Source organism: Anoplopoma fimbria, chromosome 16, assembly GCF_027596085.1.
Source record: "Anoplopoma fimbria isolate UVic2021 breed Golden Eagle Sablefish chromosome 16, Afim_UVic_2022, whole genome shotgun sequence".
In the NCBI taxonomy this organism is placed as follows: domain Eukaryota; kingdom Metazoa; phylum Chordata; class Actinopteri; order Perciformes; family Anoplopomatidae; genus Anoplopoma; species Anoplopoma fimbria.
In genome coordinates, this window is record NC_072464.1 from 19266956 (window position 1) to 19289968 (window position 23013).

Below are 23013 nucleotides of genomic sequence, written 5' to 3' on the forward strand. Positions count from 1 at the left end.
ACCGTGGCTACATTCAGAGAAACAGAATTTTCAGAAATGGGGTGGAGTAAATCCAACAGGTTGAATAAACCAGGGGATGGTTAGGGAATCAGATGGATCGCAAGAATTTTGCTACACTTCAATCTACAGTGCAGATCCACACACACATAATAATTTAAATTGCATGCGAAATTATAATGCATAAAGTATCATTAAATATGAAAATGAAATGACAAAATATTCCATATGGTTGCCAACTGCTCCTTACAGAGAATCTGACTTTTCCTTGTGTGGATTTTGAAATAGACATGACCCTGACGTCCAGATGTGTTTTTATTGCTGTTGCATCTTGCAAGTCAACAATGTCTGGCAGGCAACCTTTTGCGATCTCTTATTCTCAGAAGCTGCCAAAACAGCTGGAGAGTTTTTTTAGAGAGCAGACACAGAAACAAGCGTGAGCTCAAATGTGATCCTGCTTTAAAAAAATCTGCGTCTGTGTGCTTTCAAAGGTTGATGTGTTGACTGGGCAGCTCAAAGAACTTTGTTTGCGTTTCCGAAAACCCTTTTGGCGTCACTTTACTTCCATACGTACGCATGTGTGTGTGTGTGTGTGTGTGTGTGTGTGTGTGTGTGTGTGTGTGTGTGTGTGTGTGTGTGTGTGTGTGTGTGTGTGTGTGTGTGTGTGTGTGTGTGTGTGTGTGTGCTCCCTCTCCCTTCAGTACCAGTCTCTTCTGCCTGACTTCCGCGCTCTCCTCTGCTCACCATGCCGTGAAATGGTTTTTCACTAGACCATTACCCCAACCAGTGCGCTGCACTACTGCCACAGCCCTCTGTGAGAGAGAGGGAGTGTGTTTAAATGTGTGTGTGTGTGTGTGTGTGTGTGTGTGTGTGTGTGCTTGGAGAGAGAGTGGGGTGTGTGTTTGGCTGCGTGCATGAAAGAGACTGTGTGTATTTACAGTAGCTGCACTTGTAAGATAAAGATTGTGCTTTTTTGTTTGTTTATGAGCGGGGAAGATGGATTGTTTGAACGTATTGGTAAGTGTGTGCATGCAACTGTGTGTGTGCGTGTGTGTGTGTGTGTGTGTGTGTGTAAGGGAAAATAGGTGTGTACAATATGTCCCACGCAAGCTCAGCTGTCATAGTTTTTGCCCTGCACTGTACTCCTGTCACAGTTGTGAATGCTGAGAGTCTGCTAATAGCTGACACCTCTCACACACACACACACACACACACACACGCACACACACACACACACACACACACACACACACACACACACACAAACACACACTTGCACACACAGCTACAGACAGACTAATAGAGGCAGCTATATTCTTGTATATTCCTATGTTCTGCTAACAATCTGGGGGATCTCTTAGTTCTGACACTGTTTTTGGGGGATTGTCAAATTTTCTGCTATAAGCACCTTTCAGCGGAGACTTGCGTTATTTGCCAGAAATGTTTTTCAAAGTTCAAAATGTACACACATGCTGACTCCTTGTGTTCATCTGTGTATCAAAAAGGTAACGTTTTACACAGATTCTCTATTTCTGTGACATTTTTTCATGCTGTGTGAGGTGCTTATTACTGCCTGGTTTGCGTGTTCTGCATCCCGTCCCTCCTCGGAATGAAAAACTGTATATATATTATAATGAAACACTCAGAGACACACAATGTTACTTCATAATCAGAAAGTGTTCTTCATGAACAATCTTATTTTTAGTTACATATATATTATTATATCATATTTGTAATATCAAGTAATATCATTCTTCCAAACACCCTCACTACATACCACTGTGTCTACACTTTTCCTGGATTCATATGCCCACATGAACATTCATTACACACTCATCTGTTTGTGTTTACTCAGCCTGTGGCATCACACAGTAATCTGCTCATAATCCATGTGTATGGAAACACACAAAGACATGCACACCTGAGCAGGAGAGCAACAAACCACATACTATCTCCGTCTATCTGCACTCGGGCACCTGTTAGGCTCCGGATCCACTTCCTTTTTAAAGGTTCTTTATACGACATTTAGAACCAAAAGATAGTGGAATTAAAGCCGCAGCATATCAGACCAAAACAACAAACTGCATTTATGTGTGAAAAACAGAAGCAAAGCAACCTGAACACACAGCCGGATAAAAAAACTGAATTAAGTTAACCCTTTAGTGACGAGGTAAAAACACGAAGCAAGCAGGATCATATGCTGTTTATTCTGGCTATTATTTTGTTGTTTGATTTTTACAGTATAGAGTTATTTTAGTAACATATACAGCTTGTTAAGGATCTTTTTTTTTGATCTGCCAAGTGACCTAAATCCATGTAATGTAATTATTAGATCGCTAGCTATCCTGCTAACCTTAGCTACCTACAACATCAAGTAAAACGCGCTACCTAGCTTAAGTTTGAACTGCAATCTGCCATCTGTCTTTTTACAATTATGTTTATTATGAGGTCACTGTCTTAGTCTTTTTATAAATGAAGGGAAGGCCAACAGTTTAAAAGGTCTGTCAACCAAAACCCAGCACAGAGAAGCTTGGATTACAACACACAAAGAGGGAGTGTGACTTCATTCTCCGCACAGGACGCCATTCTTCTATATCTTTAGATAACAAATAGCTGTTTGCTGCTGTAATAATGTTCTAAATCTCTTACATACCTCCTTTAAAGACAAAGCTAGCAATATTCTGTATTATTCCTAATTGCCAAAATCCCATCAAGAGATCAAAACCAACTGTAATCCTACAATCAAACCCGTGCAGCCAAAGCATGGTTTATCTTATTCATGTTTGCCAAACACCTCCATTGTTATCCAAACCTTATTTAACTTTGGGCGACATGTTCCTTCATCAACATGAACACTAACACTGTGGTTTGTTTGAGGTTAAATCCTACCCACCGCCTCCAAAAATATTCTAGTGCACCAGATGTACATTGATGTGTGGCAAAAAATATCGGCCCCAACTCTGTTTACTCCTGTTTGAGTAATATTTGCAAAATACTACAATGCCAAGCTGTGTCAGGAAAGTACACAACCTTTATTTGAAATGAAACTATGTATTTGTTTTCCTGATTTAAAAGAGATTTGTCTCCATAGTAACCAGTGGGCTCCACTTGAGAACCATAGACACGGGTTTAGCGCATCGTTAGTTTTGGTCTTTTCATGGTGATTTGTCGACTGTAAGAAAAATACACAACAATGCCATCAATATCCCGAAACTACGCTGTTTTCATTCCTCCAACCTGCCTCCTCGTTTCTTTTTCCTCACCCCCCTCACTCATCTCTTCCACCTCTCAGTCTCCATCGGATGTTGCAGTCATTCCCCCTCTTCCTATTTTCTCGATCCCTCTTCTAACATCGTGTTTAAATTGTGTCATTTGTGTCCCTTTCACCCCCCCCCCCCCCCTCCGCCGTCCTCGTCTTCACCCCATTCACTCCCTTGTTTTATAATTCACCTCTCATCCCTCCACTCCCCCTGCTACTTCTCAATGGCCTTATAATATCCCTCCTCCTCTCTATATCGCTCCTCTCCATTCCAAGTCATTTACTTCGCATTGGCTCTATCTCTCTTTTTCCTCCTTTCTTCTCCATCTAATGCCTTTTCATTCTTTTCGTTCCACCTCTCTATTCCCACCTAATATCCCGCTGTCTCTCTACCTGAGATATTGAAGCAATAAAGACAGGTGTTCAAAAGAAAGCAGGGCCGGCAAATCTGTTTTATATGCCTCCTGGTATCGGCACAGGGAGGAGGAGAGGCACAGAGAGAAGAAAAAGCGGTGGCTTTTGTAATTCTCTGCACCTTCTGCGTCAACAATATGATGTTGAGTTTGAAGAGAGGAACCCAATTTTCTATAAAAGCCCTCCACCTTTGGTCTTCTCCACTTCAGACGCACACATATTCACCCACCATCCACTATTTTCTTTGGGATTTAATGGCAATTGTTTACTCTTTCTTCCATTATGTGGGGACATTGTGTACACACTACTCTTACAGGATATTATAGCTGCAAAATGCTCAGATGATTTACGGTAATGTCCTCTCGGAGGTACAACGGTGTACTTAAACAAATAGTTATGTGTTATGCAAGTGTATCTGATAGAGATGTATGTTATCATCAAAAGCACCATTTTAACAAGTGGCAAAGGTGTGATAGACTGGATTTAATCGTCTATTTCCAGAGACTCCACTTTACACATACCCTGAAGGGACCTTATAATGCTGCATATAAGTATTGTTTTTATTGCAAAACACACCTGAATCATATCTTACTCCCTCACCTTACATTATGTTAAAATAAGTCTCATTCACAATATTCAGTGTGTCTCGCAGAGAATATGGTTTGTTTGTATGTTGGTGTGTGTGTGTGTGTGTGTGTGTGTGTGTGTGTGTGTGTGTGTGTGTGTGTGTGTGTGTGTGTGTGTGTGTGTGTGTGTGTGTGTGTGTGTGTGTGTGTGTGTGTGTTAATGGGGCTTGTTGATGTTTGGGGTTTAGTCGGCTTCTTTAAGGAGCGCCATGGCAGCTGGAATCTCCCCACTGAATAGACCGGGATAATCTCTGGGAGAGCAAGTGTGTGAGTGTCTGTGAGAGGGGGAGGGGGGGGAGAGAAGAATTGGAAGAAGTGGAAGAAGAGAAAATGAGATGTGAGGGAGAACCAGTGAGATGAAGAGCCAAAGAGGAAGTAGGAGATATTGAACCGTTAGCAGCTTGGCTAAATCTTTTTTTTTTTTTTTTTTTCTCAAGATGGAGATGAGACGAGACTCTGTTTATGTGTGGCTTTGTTTTGTGTGTGTGTGTGTGTGTGTGTGTGTGTGTGTGTGTGTGTGTGTGTGTGTGTGTGTGTGTGTGTGTGTGTGTGTGTGTGTGTGTGTGTGTGTGTGTGACGACTCCATCCTGTTTTGAAGTAACCTAATCTAGGATGGGGGCCTCCAATCACCAACCAGCCCCCCCCACCTCAAAAGACCGAAACTCCAAATCCCTAATAACTAGCCTTTGTCAATCCTAAATTACCCCTGTATCACAAACACACAGAGAAACACACCCATAAACACACACTTACACACACACACACACACACACACACACACACACACACACACACACACACACACACACACACACACACAAAAGGAAATGGTCTTATGGGTATGCACTGCGTATGCTTATGGGCCCACAGTAAAGCAGTTTATTGGTATTTTGGGCAGGGAAATATATAATTTAGGCTGTTTTACTTTGATATATCAAAACTTATAATTGTCTCTCTTCACAGATGCCAGGCAGAGTGGCCGATCATCGTCTGGCTCCGCGTTATGAAGAAGTGGAACGTCAGTATGCCTCCTTACCAAGGTAATGTTTCCTCTCCTTCCCTTGCACTCTCCCCTCTTCTTTTCTTTCCTTTTCTCTTTGAAGCCGCTAATTCAATTTGTGTAGTCTGTATGTCTTCCTGGGTGTCTCTGGAGGCCTCAGTCTCAGCCAGGAACTCACCTTATCCCCTCCCTGGGGAACACACACTCAGAAAGGGGTTGAAAACTGATCCCTGACTCCTAGATCTGCTCCCCCACCAAAACTTACTCTGTCTTAGTCACAATCAGTTGTCTTTATCATGAATTAAACTAGTTAGCTAATTTAAACATATATACGTATATATAAATATATATAAATAAATACATACTTTTATATATATATATATATATATATATATATATATGTATTTATTTATATTTATTTATATTAATTTATATTTTTTTATATTTATATATATATGTTGAAATTAGCTCTACACTAGACTTTAAAAGTTAAAAAGAGCTTTTGAACTTTGTATTGTCATAAACTTCCTGGTCATGTAATTTAAGAGATATAGATTGTTTGCTCAAAGTTGGGCAAATTGTTAAAGGAACTTCTTCATTCTAAGTTTAAGGCATTTTATTTATACCATTGAAGGCTAATTATGAGCTGTTTTTTGAAAATGTATTTTACTGTTTCATTTTTTCCCAGTTTGGAGTTTATCAACATATTTTTCAGTCGGACTCCTGTATTTTATTTCTATATATTCAGAAAGTTTAAAAGCCATAAAGCAGGTGATCAGATTACACAGGACAAAAGAGACGGCTTGGTCAGACTTGACAGTCAAAGAGGGAACTTAACCACTGGACTACGCTGCGTTCTGTTGTTTCCCTCTCTGGACAGCATGAAATATCACTAACATTAGCCAGCACACAAACAGCAACACAAACAGCTTCCTGAGTATACTAATGAATTCTTAAATAATTATTTCCTTTTATTTCTCCAGATGTGTTTTCCGATTAGATCAGATAAATATTAAAGCCATATTTGTTTAAAAGCATGTTCTTAATTACCTTGCAACATGTGTGAACCCACAGCTGTTTACTGACCTTTCAAACATGCTCGTCTCAATATGAAACACAGTCGAAGACATACCTGCTCTATAACCATCATCATTCACTCCGGGGCTCGCAGCATCTCATTTTTCATTTGCAACCTTTCCACTTTCACTGCCTGAAACTTTAATTATCTTCACTTCCTTCCTTCACTCCTTCACTATCTGTACATCTTCATTTTTTCTTCTTTCCTTCTACACCCCTTTCTTAATTCGTTCAATCCTCCACGGTGCATTTTTTCCCCCCATTATTTTCCAAAGATGAATAGTGCTGTGGGTAAAGTAATTACGGAAAGCCACTTAACATACCTGACAACACTGCCCTGTAAACTCTTATATATCTAAAAATAAAATATATTCAAGTGAAAATAAGAGTGTAAACTTAAACAGTAAAAACTCAAGAGTAGTTGTTACTAGCTTTTTCTCACCTCATTTTATTCTGCTTCTAAGAGCCAACACTTCAACAGACTACCATGCCAACAACAAATGTTTATTTGTGTGTGCCAGTGTGTGTGTGAGAGAGAGGAAGTCAATGAGTGGAATGACAGACAGAAGTTAAGAACGTTAGAAACTTTATAGCCAGGTTCCCACCCCTGTTAAAATGGTGAGGGAAGGCTATTTCACACCTCTTTCTCTAGCGTGTGTGTGCGTGTTTGTGGTGTGTTTGTGTGTGTGTGTGTGTGTGTGTGTGTGTGTGTGTGTGTGTGTGTGTGTGTGTGTGTGTGTGTGTGTGTGTGTGTGTGTGTGTGTGTGTGTGTGTGTGTGTGTGTGTGTGTGTGTGTGTGTGTGTGTGCCTGATAGAGAGAGGGAGAGAGAGTGAGAGTGTCTGTGTGTGGGTGATGACTCTGGCAGATGGGAGTGAGAACAGTGATGATAGTTTTGAGGTCTGGCTGTGGTATCTGAAAAGCCTTGGGAAATTGGACACACACACACACTCACATACAGTACACCCTGTCTCTGTTTCCACTTTCAGACATGCACTGTAATCCCAAAAATGCTGGGCCAATTTTACATGTAGGCCTCGTGTCTGAAAGGGACCCAAGTCATTTTTCCATAAAAGTCACTCTGATAATCTGCCTTATTACAACCTGGTAAAGGTTCTGAAACATGTTCTACACGGCTGAAATGTGATCTGGCACATTGCCAACAACACAGCTTTCTCATGTAGGATGATTTGCCAGTAGCATACAAACCAAGACTGAGAATGCTTTTAAAGCAGCAGATTTCACTTTAAATAGCCACTTTCCTTTCTTGCCTGAGATTAATTTAGATTCGACTTTTTGTAAAATTGGTCTGGTCCTTCTCTTTATTATGTTTTCCACTGCGGATGTAGCTCAGTGTAAACATGATTCTCGCCACGTGAAACTGCCATGACATCACTCTTATTGCAACACTTGCTGAATACTTTTCATCTGCTACCAAACAGAGGAGCAGTTTCACTTCATTAGTTTTATGTGCTTCCAGTGTTTTGAAGTCTGATTCGAGGAAATGAACTAAATGAATTGCGGATGCTATTGACGTTAGCTTGGCTATTCAAAGGTGGAGGCTTGTTGTCATCCAAGTGACGAGTTTAGTGAGAATTCTCTGTGATCAATCAGTGTCCTTCAGTGGTCCAACTCCACCTTCGACTGGCTTGGAACCTCAACTGAATTGTTAACAAAAAAAGTATGATTTGCCATCCACAACTTTTGCTGAAAGTTGAAAGCTTTCCAAAACTTGCTGAAAGAAAAGGATTGAGTCGATTTGAGCAGAGCCGTATCGTACAATGCAGTGGAAATGCACTATTCGAGAACTTCCTTCCTCTCATGGATGATATGAAAGTTTACAACCTCATAGATACACTAAAGCCTTTTAATGCATAGTCTCATGTGAATGTTGCCTAATATTATACAAGCATTACACCTCTATCCATAACAACAACAACTCATATTTGCAGTTCCACAATGAACACACCAATCTCAAAGCCAAAACGCTGTTACTAAATACATGGATTAACCCAATAATGTTTCACTGCTGAAGGATTTCTGGAAAGGGGCTCATCTCTTCCTCCGTCTGTCTTTATTTGTCTCTCTGCCTGCCTCTGCATCCCTGTCTACACGTTCCTCCTGCTGTCAATTAACTCAAGAGATATTTCAGCCTAGTCAGAGAAAGAGATCATGTTTGGAAACCACATCCCGGCTGTTGACCTTATCCAAACATATTATTTTGCCACTGGCACAGAAATAGCTAGCAGGCTATGTGTATCTAGTGTCTGCATGCCTGTATACCTGTTCACATTATTCCAACGGAGTCCATAAATAGCTGAAGGGTTGCTTAGTCAGGTACTGTATGTTTGACGAGAAGTCAGTTAACTGGAGCGGAGGGTACGTTGTGTGTGTGTGTGTGTGTGTGTGTGTGTGTGTGTGGTGAGACGAGACTTTGATGGCTCTAAAATTAAAACATGACCCAACAGTGGATGATGTTTCCCTGCCTAAAGCACAAACACTACCTCACAAACTGTCAGCAAATGTCACTGCATGAAATAGAGAGGAGTCTGTCGAGGGTATCTTTTGCTACGTTATAAAACTACCTGGTGTTTTGGTTATTAAATGGATCAGAAAAAGAAACACACAGATTCTTAGGTTTTTTTTTGCCAGAGTAATTAAACATGACTTTAAAGATGGCAACCCTTTTTTGAATGCTGAAAAAAAAATACAGCTTATCTAATAGGTAATATAAATTATTGTTTTAATTGTTTCATATCCTTTTCCGTAGAGATTTTAGTAAATCAGCAAAATGTTATTCAAACATTCAGTAGTTTCCTTGCTCATACATTCAGATCTATGGCTTGTGTCCAAAATTCAGAAAATAGCATTCTTCACTCTCTCACTGTTTTAAAGTATTTTTATGCAACCAGTGGAAGAGATCGACCATATTTGGACTGCGGAAGAATTACTAAATGAACATCATGCTGCATTGGAACAGACTTGAACCTAGCAATTGAGACCATAGACTCGTGTTAACAATGTTTACTGATGTAATATATCAATTCCTTACAGACTTCCATAATATTGGACTTCTTCCACCATTTTCCATCTTTTTTTTAACATATTTTATATATTCTGATATATGTGTGTTATTAAACCGAAACACAGGACCAATATAAAGAGTGTGTCTCCATACCTCTACCCATGTGAGACCCAGTTTCTAAACACTGGAGGACATGTATCAAAGCTGTATATTTACATTGTATTAGAGAGTGAAGAGTGGCTAGACACTGAAAGTAAGAGAGCTTTATCACAATCAGTAAAGAATTCCTGGCTGGAATCAAACCTGAAAAGTTTGGTTAGATTCTTTGTGTATTGGTTATGTTTTACCAACACACACACACTTGGTTGCATGAATGGATGCATGAATATGTATGAAACAACTTTAATGCTTAGTATGCACACATGTCTTTTACGTGCATGAGTAGGTGTGCACCTGTATGTGTGTGTGTGTGTGTGTGTGTGTGTGTGTGTGTGTGTGTTTGAGATTCGGTCACTCTGAGGTCAGTAGATGGCTATCAGAGTGAGTGTGTATGGGCAACATTAGTAGGTTGCGCCCCGACCATGTGTGCACCATTACTGCCCCATTTACACATTCTCGCTCGCTCTGTCTCTTATACACACACACACACACACACACACACACACACACACACACACACACACACACACACACAACCATTTACCTCTATACTTGTGAGGACACTCATTGACATAATGTATTCCCCGGCCCCTAACCCTAACCTTCACCTTATTCTAACCTTAAAACCAAGTCTGAACCCTCTGTGGAGGTCTGTTCGTAGGTGAGGAACGGCCCAAATATCTTCACTTTACAAAAATGTCCCCACTCTGAAGGTCTAAAACTCAATCTTGTTTTCACATAGATAGTTTTAAATGTACAAACACACACAGACACACACACACTCTTGAAGACAAAAGAAAGTGGAAAAAAAGGTAGAAAAAAACGAATAAATTGACAGATTTCACACCAGGCTCATCTTTACTCCTATCAATGTTGGATTCTGACAGTAAAATAACGATATCATCAATAAAGAAAGAAAGAAAGACATTCAAGACCCTACAAAAGAATGACAAGCTGTGTTATAACCCGCTCATGTTACAGTCTAATTAACAAATCTCATGTATGTGACTTTCAGAGCACATAAGACTGGACTAAGTCAGCTTTGATTAAAAACATGATTTTCGCTCTCCCAGGATCTCTGCTGATAACAGCACACGCTTGTTTCAAACACAGCCTTGACCCAATTGGATTAGCCGAACACCCTTACCCATTTGTCCTTGTTATTACTCTTATTGGATTAAAGGAGCCAATAGGAATTGTTGTTCAGGTTTCTGGGAAGGCTGTCACTTCCTCATTATAATGCTAATTGGATTGTTAGTAATTAGAAAGCAGATGTTAGATTCAGCGTCCTGCTCTCTGTCTTCTGTGTGTCTCTTTGAGTCGCATTGATACATTTATTTCCCCGATACTTTCTGCCATTCCTCTTTGCATCCTTCTCCCCCCGCAGCCACTCCTCTCCTCCTTCTCATCCTCTCTGAACTTGGGGGTGAAAAGGACATTGTTCAATATTGTTTCACTCTGCTGAGGGGGGGGGTAAATGAAACGGGAATGTCTCTCACTCCTCTCTCTATCTCTCTTGAGAAGACCTCCCAACCAGGCCCGAGAGTTTCCCAGACCACTTTATAACTGCGGGACAATCCGACCCATTGTCCAGTTGTTTTTCTGCGTCTCTGGAATCAGCGAGTCTCTGCTTGTTTGTTAGCCATGAAGAGGGACATCAAGAAAGACCCTAACCCTCCCTCCCCCATTCCATCTCACGTTTTTTTCCCTCTTGACCCTATCTTGTTTCTAGCTCCTAGTGTTTCTGATGTGTTCACCCGTTGCTGCTTTAAAGAATTCTGGTCGCAGCTTTGATCTTGATCTTGGTCTCTACAAAGTTGGGTTACAACCCATAATGTGTTGCAGAACCATAGGGTCCCCTCTCGTCAAAGGTTGTGTGTGTGTGTGTGAGATATAATTTCATATGTCTGGCCCCCGGGGTGAGGGAGGAAGTTTTTCTTTCAGGTCCCAGCCGGTGAATGTTTAACAGGTTTTTCGGTGGTATGCTGGCGTTGAGCTGATGTTGAGTGATAATGTGCTAATGGGGAGTCAAACAGGTTTGATACAAGTTGTGTAATGGCACACTTTGGCCCTTATGGTAGAGACATGCCTGGATGAAGCACATCCTTTGGTTGAATACTCATTCTGTACTTCCAAAAAAATCTATTACATCTTGCTAGTTTAACGGCTGGCGTTTGCCTTTACTCCATGGCACTTAACACATCACCAAAAATGTGTGAAATCCATCAAGGAATGTTACATTATTATTTATGTCTGTCTGAAGAAGATCGACTTCGCTTCAGACATTTCAATAGTTGCAGCTGTGAAATGTTAACATCTGGCAGCAGCCTAATGACCATCTGCTGCTCCTGAGCTGCTCCAAGCTTCTTCTTCTTCCGGAATTCTCCAACTTCTATTGGAAAGTTAATTGATAATAAAATGTGTTTCCGCATGCATGCAAAGTTCTATCTCCCAATGACGTAAAAATATGAAAGGCGACGTGATGAGTGTGTGCAGAAATTTAGCTCATATCCAATTCATCGATGCCAAATGGAACACGTCATGAATTGTTATGATGATTGATGAATCTGTGAAACAGGAAGCAGCTAATGTTACTGCAACAGGCAGTGACTTGTCATTGAAATAAAGCAGTGAGGCTGCGGTGGTCAAGTTAGTGAATGGATGTACATGTTTAACTGCATCTCATGGGTCCTACCTTCAGTTCTAAAGTTTCAAATACGTAATGTTTTCTATGAAACTGAAACTTAAGTCAGTGTAGGGTTATGCAGTTGCTTGTGCACAGGTATCGTGCAAACCATAACTTTTCCTTAAGGTGCCACACAAACACCAAGATCATGTTTGTGCTTATGTGTTTGCGTGTCCCTCCTTCAAAGTTGTTCATATGAATCCATGACCATACTTGTGTGTGTCAATCCCCCATATTGCTGTTACTATTTCAGAACCCCTCTTCATGCACCAAATTAGGCTGTCGAGGGATCGTAATGCTGTCAGCAATTTGTATCCTGTGGTCATGCACCGAGCAAAATGTCCCCCAGCTTGAAACTATTACAGCTTGCTGAGGGGTGGGGGGGACCTTATTGGCTCAAGATGTGAAATAATGGAGGCGATTTGTATGGGATATGGTACTATCAGCAATGGATTCCATGATGTTTCAGGAAGTCACCCACTACACAGCCTAAGTGGTCATGTATGTTACTGCAATAACTGAATGTCACCTTTACTTTGAAGAGTTTCAGCTGCTATAGATGGACATGGCCCATTCATGTACTGCCAATGTGATGACTCCGTCTGTATGGCTGTTGCATGTTCAAATGTCTAAACGTTGATATTGCTTTTGGCTTGGTTTTCACCATTTACCATGACTTATGGCTTCATTTGAAGTTGCCATATTCTAGAGGCCCCTACTGCAAAATGGTTATTATTTCCTTTGATATTAGAGCTTGGGAATATATATATATATAGTATATATAATTTGTATCGGTGCATTTCAGAGAGGTCAAAAGCAATACATGAATATCTTCTTTACAAAGAATATAACATTGATGTAATAATTACAACTCATAGATTTTTATTAATGTATTTACTTGCAGATGTTCTTCAGTCTTCTGGGACTGCTTTTTATTAATAGTTTTTAAAAATAAGATGGAAATGAAGTTATAAGATTAAAGAGATATGAAGTTTTTATATTCAATTGCTTATTAGAAAGACATTTGCCACTCACTTTTATCTTCTTTGGCTGATGACACCATGTAATGGTTCCTATTTGTTACAAAGTAGGACTCCTGTCACCCCGCCTAATCTGTCTAATAAATAATACAAACAAATCCCATTTGTGTTTTCGGACATCCAGCTAAACCTCCATTACTGCGGTGTCAAGTCGTAGGGATTCTACTGTCTGCTAATAATATTAACTGTTGATTCTAAACTGAATGTGTCCTTTGTTGCTCGTAGTAACTTACATAAAGATAATAAACACAGATAAGTATGTATTTAAAATTGATTAAAGTACAATTAAAGGCTTTTACAAGGACACAGCTGCTGTCACTACTTATTGTTTTCGTAGTAATTTGCCTCTGCACTATACTTTTGCTCTGGTTTATGCTTTAAGATGCTTGTTTAAGAAAGGAGATGCACTTATGACTTCTGGTGACTAGTAGTTCTCTTGAATACCTATGTTGAATACACTTCCTGTAAGTCGCTTTGGATAAAAGCGTCTGCTAAATGACTGTAATGTAATGTAATGTACGAGCAGCCATGATTTGCCAGTAAATCTTAACACTGTAAGCAGACGTTTTGAACGTGTTCTGTTTGTGATGCCGATCAAATGGTCATTACTGTAGTACGCCACCGTAGTATTGTTTACTTCCAGTTCTTTCCCAGATTTGTGCATAATTAGATCATATAGATATAGTTTATAGATAACAACATTCACTTCAAGATTCGGAGTGTGCACATTTCATTGTGGTTGCAGCTGATGTGCAACAGGCAAAGTAGAGTGAGTGGAAGAGGATGCAATGACATAAACAAAGGTCTTGAAAGACATTCAGCCCCAGTTTCGTGCTAGAACAGAGCCTGTTTGTTTATCCATCAGCTCATCTCTCAAATTACATGATCAGAATCTATTTTTTGGGTGGGGCTTGCAGTAAATTGTGGGCTTCTATGTTTTTTTGGACTGTAGCTTCATTGCTCAGTTTCCAAATGGCATGGCCGCATTATGATGGGATGCGAAACGCCACTCCAAATCCCCTTTGTTCTGCCCTCTCTGTGTTTCCGAGGCAACAGTCTCCTACCATCTGGAAGGCCCTCATCCCTCAGTTCCTCTCACTTTCCTCTAATGGGTTTCTCCTCTGTCCTTCTCCATCTAATTTTGTTTTAAGTACTGTTTCTCTTTTCAGTTTGTCAGACTATTTCTTTTACTTTTTTCTATGCTCTAATTTGATCCCCTCTCCTGTTTTCCACATCTCTCTTAGTTTTCTTTCTCATACTTTTCACTTTAAGTACTTACCACATTACCGTATTCTTTCATTTTCCCTCCACTATCCTCTTTTTATCCTCCTGTGGTCATTTCCACCTCGTTCCCTGCTGGCGCTTTGTCTTTTTTTTTTTCTCTTAACACTTCAGCTGTGTTCTTAAATACAAGTACTCTGTATTATGCAGCCTCACACATTCACAGTCACACACGTTCATACCCCAATACACACATGGCATATTTGCAAATGTGTATTCGCACACACTTACATGCACTGGGGGATGTAATCATGTTAGTTTCCTGGACTAGTCGGTTTGTAATTCATGATATCCAGGTGGATTAATCATATTTGACAGAACTTTATTGACAAAGACAGATAGGAGCCCTTGAAAGGTGTTTAGTTTCATTCAAACGTGAACAGTATGAGCAAGCATCCGGTGTGTGTGTGTGTGTGTGTGTGTGTGTGTGTGTGTGTGTGTGTGTGTGTGTGTGTGTGTGTGTGTGTGTGTGTGTGTGTGTGTGTGTGTGTGTGTGTGTGTGTGTGTGTGTGTGTGTTCCTCTAAAGTAGGGCCCATTATTCTCTGCAGTTGCTGACCTACAGCATGCCAGTTCTCTGGAGGGCAGCACTTGTCTCTCTACTTTTTTTTTCCTCCTCTTCTCCATTCCCCACATCTCCACCATTCATTTTCTTTGTTGTCCCTGTCTTATCATGTTCTGCTCCTTCCTCCCTCCTCCTCCTTTCATGTTTTCCTTCTAAGCTTCATAAGACATCCATCTTGAAGGTTCAATCTCTCTTACTTGTTTACCTAGTTGTCATTCCTTTTTCTTCACTTTTCAAGTGTTAAACTCTCACTCTCTTTCCATCGTCACGTTCCACCATCTTTTTGTCTTCTTCTCTTCTTCTCTTCTTCCTCCTAGTTCCGTCCGTTCGTCCAATCCGTTCTGACCAATTATCTCATTAACAACTTGAGGGAATTTCTTCAAATTAAGAACAAACGTCCTCTTGGACTTTAGGATGAACTGATTAGATTTTGGTCGTCAAAGGTCACTGTGACATCACAAAACACAATTTGGGCCATAACTCAAGAATTCACATGCTAATTATGAAAATTACACACAGAACACTTAAGTGATTACATTTTGGACAGACATGGATGCAAACTACAACATGACTGGTTGGTGGAGGTTCACAACCGCAAGGCAGTAATTCTAGTTTTGCTCTATTGTGGTATTTTTTGAGGGCATTATATAAAGTGCACACATTTTACACACTCAGAATTCTGACCCTCAGATAAAATGGTGGATAATAAACGTAGTGCACTACGTAGGGAATACGGAGACCCTTCATCCTCCTCCTCCTCTTCCTTCCATCCCGTCTGTCTCAGCCCTCTGCGGTCACACCTCTTTGTCCTCTGTTGACGCTATCTTCTTATCCTCTTTACATTCATCTCCCTTCTCTCTGTCCTTTGCTCTTTGGTATTATCAAGGAATACAGATGAAGATTTTAGTCTTTAGTGGTCTGCTCTTTGTCTGGAAACTTCTTGTTGGTTGTTTGGTTTGAACACAAATTTGCCTCTGCTGAAAAGTCCTCAGTGTTCACCTCTTTGGCAGGTGCAAAATTAGTATGCAAGTCCAAAAAAACAAGGATTGCTGCTTCATCCTCATGAAGTATATCCCTAGTGAAATACTGCCTGATCTTTATTTTTTGCACACTCTTAACCCTCCATTCAACCTGTCTTACCAAGAATATTTGACTCTTTTTATACCTTTTTGTTGACCTAGGTCACTAAACCACTGCAACGCAATCAAAATGCAGCGTGACACTTAAGTACATGATTTGAATACTAATATTTACTGATTGTCGTTTTCATTATAAGAGGTGACACAAACGACTTCAAAATGAGGTTGCACCAATTTCAGCATGCGTTAACTTAACATTTCATAATTATCTCACTACCTTACAATAGTTATTTCTAGAAGCAAGGTGTGTGTCATCAGCTGACTTGTTATATTATTATGTGTGCTTACAAGTTACAAAAGGACCCTTTTATGACTGGAAAATCAACAGCATGGGAGCCAGCGCACTACTGTAGAGTTCAGAGTTAAGGTAGCACAAAAGCAGCTCTGTCCTGCTCCTTCATTTAGTTTGGGAGAGTTTACTCTCCAGCAGCTCCAGTCAAACTTTTGTTGGATAGTGTTACATTTGCCAAATTCATGGCTTCACCCTCATTCTCAAATTATTTTCTCCTGTAAATAAAAAAGCATGCTGTTTAAAAACACAGACAAAAAAGCATGAAACCATATTAAGCATCCAATCCAAGGGATATGACAGAACAAGTAAATTAAAGTAATATTATATTAATATATGTTTTATATTAATATGTTGTGTATACAGCCATACATACATTTTATACAAATCAGCAACAGCTGCTTTTGTTTAGTTCTGTGTTAAATTAAATCAAAATGCTAATAAAATTGATACCATCATCAGTGTAAACTCAATATTTTCTGAGTGAGAACAAAACACATGTCTAGGGGTGCGTCTCATACGATGCACTATATACTCACTATGTGTACTTTTGTGTAAATAAATGGTATTATGTATCTTTTCGGACACACTGAACTGTAACTACCACGTCACCGACTGAGAGCTTCCTTGCTGGTTGGAGATGCGTAACCATGGTAACTCGTGCCCACCTCTTTGGATTTAGAATGATGTTATGAACTTTGTCGTCACTACCGCTTTGCATTGTGGGATATTTATGTCAACATTTGTCCAGTTTTTTTGCATAGTGTAATATTTCACCTGAAATGGTATACAATTTACATACTATTTGTTTCATACTAAGGTTTCCGACATACTCAGAAACTCCACATACTGTTTAAACGTGCTAAATAGCATGTAAAGATGTTTGCAACCTAGTTTTAAGTGTATTTGTTAGGGCAGACTTATACATGTTACACTGCCCTCCATAACAGGCCTATTGAAGGATCCTGACAGTCAGCTGTGTTTAGCTCATATCAGTCATATCCATTAAAATAATACATTAAGTTAGCTTTGCTTTTACTGCAGCTACAGGGTTATCAATGGTCCAGTCTTCCACCAAATGTTTTGTCAAATTCACCAAATGGTAACGAGGGTCTGAATGTTATGTCTATGTATTTGGTATGCCTCCTAATCCTAGTTGATAATACCCTTCCTTAGCCTTTGACCCAATCTTCTAAGTGTTTGGTGGGAACTGATGGAGTATCATGTGACCTCAAGGGGTCAAGGGTCTAGGGAGGTTTAGGGCTCTCTAACACACACACTCACACACACACACACGAGCACCAACACAAACCACATTGACAGCTGAACCAACAGAATTCCATCTCTGACATACACACACACATGCACTCACACACACAGTATGTAACCACTTAACCATAGGTAGGAAAACAGCTTAGTGTCTTATTGGGTTTTTCCTAATAAAAACTCCCTCTGCTGCTTCGGGCGTCACTCTTAATGACTCAGCTCTGTTCTGTTAAGAGTTTGTTGTTTTCCTTTACTCACCGTTTAGACACTTCCAGATGCTGCATACTGTACCTGAGCAGTTTGTTCACACAGCAGCTTTGTGTTGTTTAAATCAGTCCAAAAACGATAACTGACAATCATGGTAAAATGCTTCAGTCTTTAAAATCTTGCGAGAAAACAACAAAGAAAAAACACAATGATTTACGATTATATTGTTAAAGTTATTCATTGTTTTGCAATCATTCCGTGCCACCACCATGGTACATGGTACATACAGTGTTATGCCCTCATGTTTGTTTCATAATCACCTCTCAAAAAAGGAGAAGATGATATAATTGGATTTTGAAGCATTTTGCAGCATAAATGTGCATATTCATATGCAAAATCTGATTTCCTGGAAACTCATTTAATGTTTAAAGCTGACCTTTATAGAGTTAATCATTAAACCAAATACATGAAAATAGAGTATTTGCTTGATTTATTTTAATATGTAACGTTATTATGGAAGAACATTATGAACTTGAGGATATAATTGACAGTATATTGATGTACTAAGTTCGAAACTAATATAAAATGTAATTTGCAAAAAAACTTGAGTCGTGACGCAGGTTTAATTTAAACTCCAGTGCTATCCTTTCCTTAGATAGAAGATAAAATATTTCTCTACCCCTTCATTATTTCTCACTTAAGCTTTTATTGCCTCATTGTTTGGACTGTGATGCATCTGTGATTAAAGCTTCATAATGAAGTATCGCATTAGGAAGATGGAACTAAGTTAGTCTCAGTTCAACTCCGGGGACATTACATCACAGCGGTTCCATTTTCACCGCGGCTCACGAAAATGACATTACGACAGCAGTTGTGGAACTGTTTGAGCTATTAATCTGTTTTATTACCAGACTGTCAAAATATCACGACTCTCATTGACAAAGAATCTGACGCTGTTGAACGCAATTTGAATATATGAAGTGTTTTCCCAACCTCCAACCTAAAATCTCTTTTAAATGGATAGCAGCACAAGGTGAGGACTCGGCTCTATAAAGACTCATAAAGACATAACTGAATTAAAACTGCATTAAATGTCATCCTCTTTCTCCTGCTCCTCTTTCACTCACTTTGAATATCGCTCTTTTCTCCCCCTCCCTCCTTTCTTTCCCACCTCTTATAACCCTCCCCCCTCTCATCTCAAACTTTTCCTGTCTTCTCATTTTGAGGCAGTGTTGTTTTTTGTTTGTGCCTTAGCGTTTGCTTTTTATTGAGACAATCCATCTCAGACGCGGCTGTCATCGACTCTCAGGAGTTCTTTAATGCGTGGTGTCACATCACAACGTCTTGTCTCTCTTTCTTAAAGGTATTTGTGTCTCTCTGAGACGGGCTGGGATGATCGATGGTTGTGTATGCGTTTGAGTGTGTGTGTATGTGTGTGTGTGTGTGTGTGTTCCCACTAGTATAACAGCTGTATCCAGCCCTTTTAGAAAGAGTAAGTGAAGCGTGTGTGTTTATGAGAGAAAGGGACAGGTGCAGAGGACATATAACAACTCCTTGTTTCCCCAGAAATCTATTAGAAATCCCCTAAATACCAGAGAATTAGAACGGCTCACGTTACTCTCAATTACTGCCAGACCTGGAGAGACATCTTTCAAATTATCCTTTCAAATATCTAACCGTTGTTCTCCGAGTGCATCTCAGTAACTAACAATCTTAAATAAGGCATCCCTGAACAGGTATTATATAGTTGAGTTTCACATCAAACCGAGCCCCCCCCAATGGCTTTTCCTGTTCAGCTTGAAACGTTTTCAATTCTTTCGTTTTGCTTTGATTACTCTTTCAATTATGTTAAACTAGTTGTTGCATGTGCCAGGAAGCTGTTCTCATTCATTACATCTGTTTCTGTCTTTCTATCTGTCTCTCTGTCTCTCACACACACACACACACACATGCACACACACACACACACACACACACACAGACCACCAGCCTCCTCATTTGGTCTTAACTCCTCTCCAGCTGTGTGCCAATTTGCCTCCTCCAGAGTACGTGGGGTTTGGGAGGGGGTGATTAGGAGCTAGCGCTGCATTTGAGCAAAGGTTTGCAATGTGTGTGTGTGTGTGTGTGTGTGTGTCTGTGTGTGCGTGTGTGTGGTGTGTGTGTGTGTGTGGGTGGGTGTGTGTGTGCGTCAGTAATGGGTTCCGTCCTCATTACCCCATAATCCCCAGCTGCTGTGCAGTGCTGACTGGGTTCCTGGAGGGAGAATTCCAAACTTGCCACCGGATTTACAGTGGATTCCCCAAACATTCCCACTGGATTTCCACCCCATTCCCAATATGGCAACTCTCCGATGATTCTAGGGCTGCAACTAATGATTATTTTCATATCATATCAATGACCTTGTGTAATGTTTTGGGGTTTTTTTACCAATTAATTAATTCTGAAAAACGTTAGTGATGGTGAAAAATGCACTTCACATTTTCTGTGTTGAAAATTGCCGGTCAAAATTCAACAGTGAAATAAAACTACAAATGACCACTTAAAGTTACTACAAGCTACTTTTAACTGGTTATAAAACAGTCTATATTTAATGCTGATGCCTCAATATGACTTACATAAGTAAACAAGACCATCAGCAGGACGATTGGATATTTCTCTATAGTTTTTCTTCATTCCTGTCATCGGGTCAAATTCCCCGCAAAATAAGAATAACGATTAACAGCCAGAAACTCCTTCAGCTCAGACTTCAACGGGGCCTCTGGCAGCGACCAGCCCACCGTGTAAAAACCTACAGTTGGAGTTACGGAGGGAGGAGGAGAGCAGCTCCTCCTCCGGCTAGAAGCAGAGATTCAGCTCGTTGCTCGGGCAGACCTGGCTGTGAGCCAACACCGACACGCCACTTCTGGAGGCCCAGGCGGTAATGCTTGACCCACTGGAGGGAAGGGAGTCACGGAAGAACCAGAGCAAGGACTGCAGGACACAGACACTGCTGCAGTTAATTAAACCGTTTTCTAAAAGGATTCTGGGGCTCCGAAACACTACTGCTTGTGTCCACAGGGGCCGCCATAATCAACACAAAATAAAAGATCCTCACAGTAGCTTTAATCGACATATTGCTTATTTTTTTTGTTGCTTTAAATACTTCCAGCTTTATCGAGCACCTGTTAAACCCCAATCTTCCCAAAGATCTAATAAATTCATATTAATAAATTAATATTTTCCACGTGTTTTACCACTTTATTTCCAGTAGATCACTGCTACATTGACAATAGGAGGTGGCAAAATCTAAGCACCAATAAACATAAATTCATCAGAGCCTTACTACAGTAGGTAGTACAGCAATTTAGATGTGAACACTTAACGATAAAAGAGGTGAAATAAATGATCAGTAACGAGGAAAAATTACATTTTCCATGTGTCTTTTTAGGTTTCTGATCAGCCAAATTGTCTTTAAAATTACACACAAAATACTAGCCTCTCACTCCTTCCTGTTTCTTATCATTGTCTTATTTCATTCTTTTTCACTCCACATGTCCCCTCATTGACTTTTTCTCTCTATTTACAGGTTTTTTTAAGGGTATCTACTGTAGTGTTAATTAGATTGAGTGAAGCATAGGTTCACAAAAGCTGCTGATCACTCTTAATTAGCTGTTCATTTTTAGAGCTAATGTCTTTTTTTTTCTTTGTTCCTACTTCTACTTTGTTGTATCTTCCCTACAACTTTACTTCTTATCCTTGTTTCTCATACCTCCCCCTATACTTGTCCTTTCATCCCCTTCTTACTTTCTATCTTATCTCTCTCTATCCCTCTCTCCTCCCTGCCTTCTTCACCTCCCCGTCACCTCTCCACTGCTCTTATCTCTGCCTTGGTGACATTATCGGTGCCAGGGGCCAAACTCTGAGTGACAGATTGACTGACTGATATGGGCAAAGGTATACAGGCTCAGAGATGGCCAGTAACCCATGCAGATTAGCTCGGCAGGCAGACTTGTAGCCATAAAAACCTCTAAAAGGAGAGCGAGAGAGGCAGACGGACACATGGACAGACAGGGCAGCTGGCAGACTTGCGTGCTGGTGGGCTTTCCAACGAAAGAGAAGCAGACAAAACGGCTGTGGCTATCAAGAAAGGAGACATTTGAGATATGTAGCTGATACGCGTCGCGCACTCGGAGTGACTTACAATTCGTGTAGCAGAATAAGTCGAAAACCAGAAGACGGATAGGTTGACAGATGAGAGAAGCAGAAATGTAATGTGTGTGTATGTGTGTGTGTGTGTGTGTGTGTGTGTGTGAGAGACACAAACTCTCACGGCCGATATGGAGCCAGGAGGGGCAGAAGCAGACATCCCAAACATGATGGGCATGTAGTTAGTTATACACTCTCCACTGCTGACCACCCAAATTGACACACACTGGCGTCAGCATGGAGACCACCAGCACTCTGTCTCTGTGTGTGTGTGTGTGTGTGTGTGTGTGTGTGTGTGTGTGTGTGTGTGCGTGTGCGTGTGCGTGTGTGTGTGTGTGTGCTCTGTGCAAGTATTTATGTACAAATCTGTGTTTGATTCCGTCTGGCTGTCTTGTGGTTGTGTACACATTAACGTTATCTCCAGGCAACAGGTCAACTCTGTGATTGGTCGGAGGCTGCGGAGCCCCGCCCACTCATCTATGCATAACGACGATAAGTGTCGTTATGACACTCCGTGAGAGTAACGTGAATCTCCTCTGAACACATTTATATAGAAGTACATGCTCCAGTACACATTATTTTTGAAGTATATTAATACAAACTGCGAGTCAGTGTGAATTTAATCAAAATAGAGCAGGATTTTTAAATGTATGTAAACAAACAAGCATAACTATACGAACAAAAAATGGAATAGAAGATTCATTTTGAAAAACAGAAATGAAAGAAGGGAAAAGAGATGGAAAGGCAGATGGGTAGATTGAGAAAGGATGAAATGGATAAAACAGATATAGAGAGATATAAA

At 40.3% G+C, this 23013-nt stretch overlaps 1 protein-coding gene across 4 annotated transcripts in view; it reads left to right on the top strand.

The window, feature by feature from the left end:
- Positions 1-23013, top strand: part of pard3bb (par-3 family cell polarity regulator beta b) — a 196814-nt gene that overhangs the window by 168547 nt on the left and 5254 nt on the right. For all 4 annotated transcript variants that reach the window (XM_054615426.1, XM_054615428.1, XM_054615427.1 and 1 more), the window contains exon 24: positions 5260-5336. In XM_054615426.1, the coding sequence (XP_054471401.1) occupies positions 5260-5336 (77 nt within the window). The remainder of the gene's footprint in view (positions 1-5259; positions 5337-23013) is intronic.